The following is a 12,355-nucleotide window of genomic DNA, read 5'->3' as shown; positions in this document are numbered from 1 at the left end:
CTCAAATCTGTTATGTAAAGGCACCTGGGAAGGTGGGGCCGGTGGGGGGGGGGCATTGCTTGCGAGGTCGAGCAGGGACCTGTCTCCGTTCCTCCTCAACTCCCAGGTCCCCTCCCTCTGCTCGACTGCAACAGGGCAGGGAGTCCACCCCCATTTGGGGTGTCTCACCCTGGTACCTCTCCTTCAGGCCTTAAATATGATGCTATGTTATAATATAATTATAGTATTATTAATTATATAATAATATAATTATATATATTATACTATACTGATATACCAGTGTGGGCCTGAACTAGAACCAAATTAGAATAAATTCAGTCATACATGAACCCAAGCCCACACTAGAACTAAGTATAAGCATTTTCTTGGTTAGACTTCCTCGGTCATAAATTTGCATAATTTTCTACTTTGCAATGTCTCTCTCATTTTGCTACCAAAATCCCATACTTGGTAAGAAAGATTAAAAAATATACTGCTGATTAGGCTATAAATTGGTCATAAAGTGTATTATCTGCTAGAACTTGATGTTCAGACAAGTGCATGTCTTTCAGGCTTCTTAGCCTGGCAATATTTACATCTTTTGCAAAAAAAAAAAAACTCTTTTTGCTTTTGTATTAATTGAGATAACTTTCAACTCAATCAGTAGCTTTTCTAAGCATTTATGATCTTTTCAATTGAGAGGTTAATTTGAAAAGCACTAGCAAAGATCTGTATTTTGTCATCTACACGTGTATAAATACACGAAACTCCAGTGGTATATCTTTGTGTTATTCAGGTGCTATAGTAAAAAAAAAAAAAAAAAAAAAAAGTTAAAGTATAATTTGTTACACTTAACGTAACTACTTTCCCAGTCAAGCCAGCCAGTGAAGGTTAGTAAATTGTGACCCTGTCAATAGTTTGAGTAAAGCAGAGTTTAAAATAAAAAATACTTCTGCTCAAGATGTTTCCAGAAGTGCTGTGTGGTGAATTACTTGGGAAGGCATTAACATTTTATCTGAAATAATTTCTTTTCCAGGACAAACATGTGCTGACAGTAGTAACAATAGACAACATGTTGGGAAAACTGAGGAAGTGCAATGAACTTCTGGAAGTCATTCTCAAGGGACTTAATGAATACCTAGAGAAGAAACGGTTGTTTTTTCCCAGATTCTTTTTCTTATCCAATGATGAACTCCTTGAGATTCTTTCAGAGACCAAAGATCCTACCCGGTACTGTAATATTCAATAGATGCATTTGTGACTCATGATGTGTGTATACAGAGGCTTATATCCATTTTTTAATTTTTTTTCCTGACAGCTATGGTATTAAGCTTGTACTTGTTTAGATGTTATGATAGACAATTTTTTTTTTTTTAATTATATCTTATTTTGTAAGATTGGCAAGGAAAAAAATGTCAGAAGCTGTCTAATACTACTCCTTTTGTTTTCTAGGGTACAACCTCACCTGAAAAAGTGTTTTGAAGGAATTGCAAGAGTAGAGTTTACTGATGTACTAGATATTACACACATTAAAAGTAGTGAAGGAGAGACTGTGGAACTCACGCAGACAATCTCAACATCTGAAGCCAGAGGTCAAGTTGAAAAATGGCTGGTTGAACTGGAGGCAACTATGCTAAATTCTATCCACAAGGTAAGAAGTCCTAACTTTATTTTTGTTCTCCAAAGCATAGCAAAAGCAGTCAGATGATTGGAGTGTAGCTGGCTAAAGACAGAAAGACACAAGGAAATGTTCAGAAATTGTGCCAGGGGAGGTTTAGATTGGATATCAAAAAGAATTTCTTCATGTAAAGGGTGGTTGGGCATTGGAATGGGCTACCCAGGGCAGTGGAGGAGTTGCCATCCCTAGGGGTATTTAAGAAACATGTGGCTGTAGCACTTAAAGGCATGGTTTAGAGGTAGACTTGGTAGTTAGATGGAGGGTTGAACTTGATGATCTTAAGGGTCTTTTCCAACCTATATGATTCTATGATATTTTTTCTTTGTGACAGGAGAATGAGTGGTAAAGTCTGTGGAAACACATGCTTGAAGTTAAGCAAATAAGTCTGTTGAATTTAAGCGTAGTATTTTCTGAGGGTAGAAAATCACCATGATTACATATCAACTATTACTCAACTACGTTGAGTTTGTATTGTTCTAGTCCTCACGGTATCTCATCATCATATCATATATTTAGCTCTGTCATTTTTTGCAGTCTTTTTCAGTGTCAGGAGAGGTAATTAAGCGCATGCACTTTCCCTAACACCGTTTTACAGTACAACAGATTAATTATAGCAATGACATATCAGTACATTGAAAAGTGAATAACCACATATTTGATGCATATCAGACATGGGCAAACTGAGCTATAGAAATTAGAAATGGTTAAACACCATGTATCTGTATTCACCCTTGACTACAGAACTTTAATAATGATCTGAAACATATAACATTTACTTAGTTTTAGTGTCAATACAGACACATTTTTCTCTCATGTGTTATTCATCCTATTATGTGTATAGATTGTTAAAAGAAAAAAGGCTTGGAAGACCAAGGCAAATGACAGATTTTCATCAAGGTAGTTTTACACTGACTCTCTGAGGAGACATGTAAATTTATTGATGCTATTGCTGATAATAAAACTTTATTCTTACTGGGGTTTTGTTAATGGCAGGAAAGAAACCACACACACACACACAAACAAAACAAAACAAAAAAAAACACATTTTTCAAATTTTGGTTTCATTGGGATTATTCCTGAGCAGCTCTATAATGAGATTCATCATTCTGTTATCAGAAAATATACTTGAAGTTAGATATAAAATTAAATAATATGAACTGTAAAGTTAAAAGCTTTGAGTTTTTGGTAGATTTAATAGATTTAAAAAAAAAAAAAAAAAACCTTTCTGTTTGGTGTTAGTTCTAATTAAATTGTATTAGTACTTGTTTTCTAGTTTCATTGTAGATGGAGCTAGAAAATTTTAAGTTGCCAGTGGCATAATTCATATTAGAATATGTTGTGAAATTAGTTCTCAGAAACTTTGTGTGATCATTTAATTCATATTATGACATTTTGTTGTTTTTTTAAGCTTTGTTAAGAGCTTTGCTTGCAGGATTTCAGTTTTACAGAGTCAAATTTGAGGCTGATTTATTTGATTTTCAGTACTGCAACCTAACCTAAATTAGTTCTAAAGCTGAACATTACCTGTTTTTATATGTGGTTATAGTGTGCTTTTTTCTTATGTAGGTCATCGGGGATGCAGTTGAAGCTTATCCAAAAACTTTACGTATTCATTGGGTACGAGAGTGGCCTGGACAAACAGTTCTTTGTGTATCCCAAACTTTCTGGACAATGCAGGTAGAGATGTCTATTAGAAATGGCCAAAAGGTAAGAATGTTTTAAATTTAAGTTTTGTCAAATTAATATAATAAATTAGACCTTTGGTCATAACCTCTTTGGATGAATGTAATAGTTAATCTTTGGAATGGCTACTTTAAAGATATGCCCGAACAGTGATTCTTGAAGATTTTGAAATTAATATTTCCTTTTGGATGTAGCCATTCTGAGACATTAGATGTTCTATCCTTGAGCTGTCATTCTGAGTCTAGACAAAGCCTCATGTGCTGTCTGTATTAAGCTTTTTCTGTACCTGGACATTCAGGGAAACTTGTCATATCTATAGCTTTTACTCAAATTCTGCGATAGTGAGAATTCTACCCCTCTGACTACAGCCCCAAAATCTTTTTTTCTGCAAGGTAAAAGGGCGTGTCTTTAGTGAAGGAGTGGAAAGGTATTTGCATCTCCTGACAATATGTCAGAAATCTATGACAGGGAGAACTCTGTCTTACAACCTTCAATTCTTTCTCTTTATCATTCCTCTATTTTATACTAAAGCATAAGAAATGTGACAGACAATCAGTGACCACGTGAGAGGACAGAAATACTGCACTCTGCATGAATCTGCAGATTTATCCTGGGTTAAAAAAAAAAATAATAACATCCTACCTCATTCTTGTTAACATCAAAGGTAATATACTCTGCACACGGCAACAAACATCTTTTTTTCTAGCAGAAGTTCTTCAGTGTTTTCTGGGACAAGATGCCAATATCATTTAAAGTCACTCATTAAGATTAAATATTTATTCACATATCTTTGCACATGCGTACTCCTTTCAAACTTTTTTTAGTTAAATGTTTTGAACGGATAACTGCTGCAGATACATCAAAGACTCAAGTTTCTTATTAAAACAAATAGAGTACTAAGATGGATAAAAACAGTAGTGTTTAGTAAATGCTGAGAGCATCTCAAACTCCATTTCCACATAGTCTAAGCTTCTGCCTCCTTAAGTTAGATCACTGAGTGTTAGTTATCTGGATTAAAGTATATGTAGACAGTTTCTTACAGATGGTACTATCTTCTATTAGTCCTGCTGCTCTTGTAGTGGAGTAGCTAGATTCCTGTGGCATGCGTTTTCATAAAGGCATAGTGTGACCTGTCCTATCTCACCACAGCATTTAATTTTTGGCTCCTGCAGAAGAGCACTAACAAAATAGTGTTGGGACCTTTTCTCTAAAAATTCAGAACATTCAAGCTCACTGTGGACCTCCAGTGGATACAGGAGTCTGTCCTTTAGTGCATAACACATATGGATTTCTAACTGTCAAACTCCAGTGTGTTTTTCAGTGTCTTTTTATGAGTTCAGTAAGGCACTTCACAGCTTCTAAGTACTATCTTGGTACAATTGATTTCCTTAATTGGGTCTTTCCTGTTTAATAAATTATCTTGTTAACTTGTTTGAATTATAGATAGGTTATTTTTTTCTGACTGTTGTAGAACATAGAGGTGGTTTTTTTCTTCATTTTCTTATGTGAAATTCGTTTTTATATTTAAAAAAAATATATATATAAAACTTATAAAATTTTATAATTTATATTTTATATAATTTTATAATTTATAAACATATGATATAAATATAATTTATAAATATTTAAAATATAATTTTATAGAATTTATTTAAAACTATAATTTTAAACGTTTTTTTTTAATATATTTTTTTCAGTTCAATTTTCTTAATGTGAAACTTATAAAAAGCAAAGGACTTATTCATGCGTTCCAGGAAGAAAAACATGTATATTGTTGTGTTTTCAAATATGTATCATTGATGTATTACATATGGTACTGTAAAAGTAGGAAACAAAGCCAAAAAAAAAGTTCAACTATACTAGTGAATGAAATAAGAGTAATATAAGAAAAAATAGTTGTACTTCAGATTGGACATGCAATCTCTTAACTTTAATTTTTTTTTTTTTTCCTCAGGAACTAGAGGATTTTCTGGAACAGAATAATAGACAGATTGAGGACATTGTCACCTTGGTGCGAGGAAAGCTGTCTAAGCAGAATCGAGTGACATTAGAAGCACTTGTTGTGCTTGATGTTCATGCTAGGGATGTTCTTGCATCTCTAGTAAGCAAGAAAGTCAAAGATGAGAGTGACTTTGAATGGTTAAGTCAGCTTAGATACTACTGGGAGGTAAGTGATACCTCTCAATCCTATTAGAAGGTAATTTCTGTTCACAGCTTTTCAATTTCTGCTTGTGTGCTGACACAGAGAATAGTTACACTAATACGAGAATTTCTGCTGATGAGAGAGTACCTCTAACTGATAATTCTATGGATTGCTAACTAAAATGGCCAATAGCCAAACACAAACAGTTTTTAATTAAAATTAGTTTTTCATCACTGCTGGGTCTCAGTGCATTTGCTGAGTTTGCATGGGAGATCACAGGCAAAAGTTGTTCACTCAAAGACCGTTTTTTTTTTTTTGATTCTGCAGAATAAAAAATGTTATATAGATGACAGTTAAACATTTAATCTGACTTATTGTCAGTATTATTATATTTGTGTGTTACCCTTCTTGGAAAAATAATGATGTTTATACTGGATACTGATAGGATACAATATATTTGTATTCATCAGGACAAGATTTTCCGTAATACAGAAGACAGTGCACATGACATTAAAATAGATGTATATGTATTGCCATATCTGAGTCATCAGACTGAACATTACTACAGCTATTGGCCATGATTGCTTCTGTTCACTTTTTAGAAAGCTGATTATCTTTCTAAGTAGCTAAACAAGACAGTTTTACTCTGCAATATGGTTGGTACGATACTTTTTAAAGATAAAAAATAGTGGAAAAAATGGTCTCTTTCATGTTGATGCTTTAGTATCTATTAAAAGGTAATATTTTTGTTTAATTGGGTCACACTGAAGTTGTCTCAAAGCAATGAGTAGTCGGCCAGTTGTTTTTTTTTAATAACACTGTGCCAATGCATGAGCTTGAGGAATAATGTTGAATTGTCGTATTTTATTTAATTTTAGTTTATTTTGTAATTGTTTATTTCACCTCTATAATCAATGTCTTGTTTCATAGGAAGGACATCTACAAACAAGGATGATCAATGCTGGACTGAGGTATGGATATGAGTATCTAGGCAATACACCTAGGCTGGTTATTACTCCACTTACGGACAGATGCTACAGGTAAAACTACATGTTATTAAATGTTCTCTATTAGTAAGAATATATTTAGTTGATCTATTTTAATTAATCCTATAATAGATAGAACTAGAATAGAACTCCAGGATTATGTTTTTGATATTCTAATAGGCATAAATAGAATAGTATATGTTTCTTTTCGTTGATTAGAATTGGTCCTGTATGAATATTTTAATTTAAATTTGTGATAAAATAAATCTTTTGTAATACTATAACTGGTGATAAATTACAAGAGGATCAAATTTAGTAAGTGAAAGATTTAGTAAATTTAGTAAGGTTCTATTTAGTAAGTTTAGTAAGTCCTATTTTGAACTTCAAGTAAACTTGGTATGTCATTATATATTTGTAGAATACAGCTGCCAAGAGCAGGCAAATTGTACCATCTGAGGAAAATGCAGACATTAAAATAATTTTTAAGAGTTTCTGGTAAAATTTGGAGCAGCTAGGAAAATAGCATAAAAATTGGTACATTTTTTTTTTCTATTATTTTATTTTCAGAACGTTATTTGGTGCACTACACCTGCATCTTGGAGGTGCCCCTGAAGGTCCTGCTGGAACTGGAAAAACAGAAACTACAAAAGATTTAGCAAAGGCTGTTGCTAAGCAGTGTGTGGTTTTCAATTGTTCTGATGGACTGGATTACCTTGCATTAGGAAAATTTTTTAAGGTTTGGATAAGTCTTGAGGGTTGTATGCTCAGTTATATTAAATCCCTTTGTTTGCTTTGGCACTTGAAGTGCTCTTAAGACCTAAATGTATTTTTTTCAACTTCCAGGCCCCTGTTTAATGTTAGCATTGTGCAGATAGCTCTTACTTTACATAAGAATACACCTGAAGTGATTTCCTTTAATATAGGCAACATAGATGCCATTTAAATGAATATTTTTTTAGTAAATAATTACAAATTTAGGGGACCTGGGATTTAATTTAATCTTTAAACTGGTGAGAGCCATTATATTATATAAATCAAGCATATCCATTTTGATATCTTGAATGACCATCTGTGTCATTCCAAACTATCCTATTTTAGACTGGAATGATGCAAAAACAGAGAAAATATGCTTTCCTAACCGTCATTCTTCTCTTCTCTGTCAGAGGTGGCACTGGAACCATATAATGTGGCTTCAAAATTCAACATGACAGCAAATCACCCAAATAAGTGAAATTAAAAGTTTTTACTTAAAATGACGAAAGCAAAATTCTTCATCTTAAATGGGAATTTTAGAATAACCATTAACAAATTACAAGATGCCGTCTGTCTAAAGACTATCTGTGCTACAGAAACAGTATATTTGGGGAGCATATTTCAAAAAAGATGTATAACTTAAGCAGAGCTGTAGGAAAAGAGAATTGCTCTTTAGTTACACTTTAAAACATGTCGTGCTGTAATATGTTGTAAAAGGATTGTCATTTTTGTTTGTACTGTAAATTAAATGGTTGGTTTTAGCCCTGCAGAATTCCTTATGTTGCCTGTTGTCACTTTAAACACTGTCAAGCATAGACAGAAAAGAACAGAAAAAGACAGAAGGAGTATTTTTTTGTAGTCTTGTTTAGAGGTGAAGTCTTCCCCCTTGTTCAGCTGCAAAATATTGACTCTAGAGGTATAATGTGGCAATTGTATGTATTTGACAGGCACTTTGAACTAGTGCCTAGAATTAGCATTTTGGTTTACTTTATACAAGATTTTTTGTCCTTTTTTTTTGGGGGGGGGGGGGGGGGAGGGAGGGAGAGCAAACTAACTTTTTAAATATCATTCTTTTTGGAGCAATTGCTATTGGGAGTGAGTCTGAGAACTTAATGCTCTGGATTGTGTATATGAGTTCTTTCTTTGCAAGTTAAAACTTCTTATTACAGAATCACTTTGATCAGTGTTTGTATGCCCAAAATAGGCAGTCATCAATAAATTAATCTTATGTCTGTCTGTTCTAGGGCTTGTTGTCTTGTGGAGCATGGGCTTGTTTTGATGAATTCAACAGGATTGATTTAGAAGTACTCTCAGTTGTTGCTCAGCAGATTTTTACTATCCAAAGAGGTAAACTGTTATGATAACCATAACTTTACTTTACATATAAAAAGGAATAAAGGTGCAACAAAAAGTTTCCAACAATTACATTATTTTTTATTTCTCCATAGGCATTAATTCAGGATCTGATTTATTAGTATTTGAAGGAACAGAATTGAAACTGAACCCTACGTGTGCTGTCTTCATTACCATGAATCCTGGCTATGCTGGGCGTTCAGAACTTCCTGACAATCTTAAGGTATTTCTAGCACTTTTCATTTCATTACTTTTAATAGTTAATACAGAAAGTGATTTTTTTTTTTTTTTTTTGTTAAATACAGAAATTATAAAGAATTTTTAAAATAGAAATACAATGAATTTAAAAATGTCAGGAAAGGGTCAGATTATTCTACATCTATCAGTCTGTCAGGATAAAATAAATAAATAAAGCCTCGTGTTTCTTGACCAAGCACCTGAAAGATCAAAAATGAACAGTTTATAATGTACAAACAGTAAATAACATCTTAATATTGAATAAAAGTTCAAGAGTTGGACTTGATGATCCTTAAGGGTCCCTTCCAACTCAGGATATTCTATGATTCTATAAAAATGATTTTTTTTTTAAATTATTTTTTATTTCTGACAAGTGATTTAATTTGATCTGACAGGACTTGTGGTATTTATAATGTAAGAGATTTCTGTTCTATTTAAACTGTTTGTTGAGTGATTGCTAAAATAGTGCTACGTCTTTTTTTTTTACCCCTTAAATATAGTTGTTATATGTCTACAGAAAGAAACAGAAATCTAAGCAAATATATTGATCAATTAATAAAGATGAAGATAATGTACAACCTTTGTAAACATCTCTTAGAACTGTCTGGGAACTTTACTCATTAACACATACTGTGAATACAAGATTCAAAATCATTACTTGTGTAGATGAAAAAGAAGAAATTACAAAAACTTGTTGGTAGAATGTGAAAAGCAGTGGAAACTTTGAAAATATTCTGATGCTTGTTTGCTTAAGCTACTGTAAAGCTGAATCACAGGCTGCAGTAAACAGTGCTAGTACATGAAGTCTGACAGCAGGAACTCATTTATGGCAGTTGTATTTCATTTCCCTATTCCTTCTAAAGCTTGTGGCATTTTATGTGTTGTTTTTTTTTTGTTGTTGTTGTTGTTGTTAATCTTGAATGAAGAAAGCGTGAAGACAAACATGAATTGTCACAATGGAAACTAAAGTATTTCTAGGTGGTTATGGAAAAACATTGAATATATTATAGTGTAGTTATAATCATAGAATCATAGAATATCCTGAGTTAGAAGGGACCCATAAGGATCATCGAGTCCAACTCCTGGCACCACACAGGTCTACTCAAAAATTAAGACCATATGACCAAGCACAGTCCAAACGCTTCTTAAACTCTGACAGGCTTGGTGCTGTTACTACATCCCTGGGGGGGCCATTCCAGTGTGCAACAACCCTCTCAGTGAAGAGCCTCTTCCTGATACCCAGCCTGAACCTCCCATCACAGCTTGACACCATTCCCTTGGGTCCTATCACTGGTAACTAAAGAGAATAGATCAGCACCTGCCCCTCCAGTCCTCCTCGTGAGGAAACTGTAGACCATGATGAGGTCTCCCCTCAGCCTCCTCTTTTCCAGGAGGAACAGGCCAACTGACCTCAGCCGCTCCTCATACATCTTCCCCTCCAGGCCCTTCATCATCTTAGTAGCAGCCCTATTAGCTCTATTTTATTAGGCTTTGTAAAGGGAATTTAATTGGAGAGTTTGGAAAAGTTCAAAGGCTATAGCCTAAAGAAACTCCAGGCATAATGATAGTTAACTTAAATTGGCTACCACCGAATTAATGAAATAATGAGAAGATTTAGTGTTTTATGTAATTGTAGAAAAAGTTATATATAAAAATATGTAATTTTTTCTTATGTGATTTTTCATTTATATATTTAATAGGCTCTCTTTAGAACGGTAGCTATGATGGTTCCTGATTATGCCATGATTGCAGAGATAGTTCTTTATTCTTGTGGATTTGTTACTGCTCGACCTCTATCAGTAAAAATTGTAGCTACATACCGTCTGTGTTCAGAGCAGTTGTCTTCTCAGCACCATTATGATTATGGAATGAGAGCTGTGAAGTCAGTACTCACTGCTGCTGGTAACCTGAAGGTAAATGATTTCTCAAATTTTCTTTGTAACCCAGTGACTTTGTCAGTAGTGTGGCTCCTTCATAACAGAAGGTGTGCGTTTCTATGTAAAGGAAAGTAGATACTGCGCATTTCATCTCGTGATATGTATGAAAACAAAAAGGGTATGTTTCCACAAGCTGAGGAAAATCAAGAAGAGAGGAAGATGTTGGACCATTCACACAACCACTTGTCTCAGAATGGCAGGCCTATGGTGCTGATTATCTTTCAAAAATTCTAGATAAATGCAAATTCAGAGAGTTGTATTTGGCTTGTTGGCCACTGCTTTCCTCTGCTTTTCTTAACAAGCTCAGATTTGTTTGCCGTAGCATGTGAACTCCTTCCAATTACTCTCTGCCAAATGTGACTTCAATCTCTCTAGTCTTTAAGAAAAACTGTTTAGAATGCAGTGTATTGTCTTGACATGCATTATTAATGAAGGAAAAGACTTTGCTAATAAATTTTCTTTTCATTTATTCAATTATTTTTATTTAGGTAGAGTAATATAAACTATATTTCTTTTCGTTTTTAACTATAATCCTCCTATTGCTAACCTGGCTCCCCAAAACAAATAAATGAAACAAAACAAAAAAGTAAACAAGCTGTGTATCACGGCAAAAACATGCGCATAAGTTTCTAGGAAACATATCTCTATGCAAGGTTTTAGTTTTTCCTCTTGGAAGGCTGAAGTTTTACCTCAAAGCAGGGAAAATTGTCCTATTTAGGAAGAAAAAGGAATATACTTTATAAAGCAAGAAATCAATTTTTTAGAAAAAAAAAATCTAATATTAAATTTATAACAATACCCATAACTGGGCATAAATTAAAGTGAAATTGTCCTGACTATAGAAAGCGCCTGTAAACACCTTGATATCAAAGCATAAACATACGTCCAGAACATGTGCGACTGTCACTGGACCTGAACCTGACAAAATAATTACATATATGCACAACAGAAACAGTTCTGTAAAACTTACAAGTTTAACATCTGTTTTCTAAACACATAAAAATAACTAACATTATTTTATATCTTTTTTAGCTGAAATATCCATCAGAGGATGAAGAAATTTTGCTACTTAGATCCATTACAGATGTCAACCTGCCTAAATTCTTGTCTCATGATTTACCACTTTTTGAGGTAGAAAACATAAAGATTAGCTGCAAATATTTTCAGTCTATAATACTTATTTTGTGTAATTTTATAATTAAATAAAATTGGATCATTGCGATAATAAAACATCCACAAGGGCTCAAAAGCAATATAGAAGCTCTTTGCTATGGGAATTTTATGAAAAAAATTAGAAATCTGAAGTACAGAAATGGTAACTGGCTTGCCAAAAGTTATACAGAAAAAGTAGTGAATTAGAAACTGAACATATGTCTCTGGACACTGTTAGTCTAATCTAGTTTTTCCTAGATGTGGCACTTTTTCCTGAAATCGAGTCATGAGCATATTTTCACAGATCTGTAAATCATGAAGATAAGCTTAGAGAATTTGTCTGTGAAAACTGAAGCATCTTCACTAGTTGTTCTTTGAATTTCAGTCTTTGAAAATAAGAATAGCAATGTTAATAATTTAGTATACATATATTTATCAGTAATACTATACATTT

The 12,355-nt window shown here is 33.4% G+C and overlaps 1 protein-coding gene across 12 annotated transcripts in view; it reads left to right on the top strand.

The window, feature by feature from the left end:
- Positions 1–12,355, top strand: part of DNAH7 (dynein axonemal heavy chain 7) — a 114,771-nt gene that overhangs the window by 37,433 nt on the left and 64,983 nt on the right. For 10 of the 12 annotated variants that reach the window (XR_011097873.1, XM_068686555.1, XM_068686558.1 and 7 more), the window contains 10 exons: positions 1,016–1,209; positions 1,432–1,630; positions 3,224–3,364; positions 5,295–5,507; positions 6,414–6,523; positions 7,037–7,205; positions 8,467–8,569; positions 8,671–8,798; positions 10,513–10,725; positions 11,782–11,880. Coding sequence is in view for 11 of the 12 variants with exons in the window: in XM_068686555.1 (XP_068542656.1) it covers positions 1,016–1,209; positions 1,432–1,630; positions 3,224–3,364; positions 5,295–5,507; positions 6,414–6,523; positions 7,037–7,205; positions 8,467–8,569; positions 8,671–8,798; positions 10,513–10,725; positions 11,782–11,880 (1,569 nt within the window). In the remaining variant the exon portion in view is untranslated. The remainder of the gene's footprint in view (positions 1–1,015; positions 1,210–1,431; positions 1,631–3,223; positions 3,365–5,294; positions 5,508–6,413; positions 6,524–7,036; positions 7,206–8,466; positions 8,570–8,670; positions 8,799–10,512; positions 10,726–11,781; positions 11,881–12,355) is intronic. The other 2 variants (XM_068686561.1, XM_068686557.1) reach the window with 2 other exon arrangements.

The sequence above is a fragment of the Anas acuta genome, chromosome 6 (genome assembly GCF_963932015.1).
Source record: "Anas acuta chromosome 6, bAnaAcu1.1, whole genome shotgun sequence".
In the NCBI taxonomy this organism is placed as follows: Eukaryota; Metazoa; Chordata; class Aves; order Anseriformes; family Anatidae; genus Anas; species Anas acuta.
Note: the sequence above shows the minus strand (reverse complement) of the source record. Positions and strands in the feature narration are given on the sequence as shown.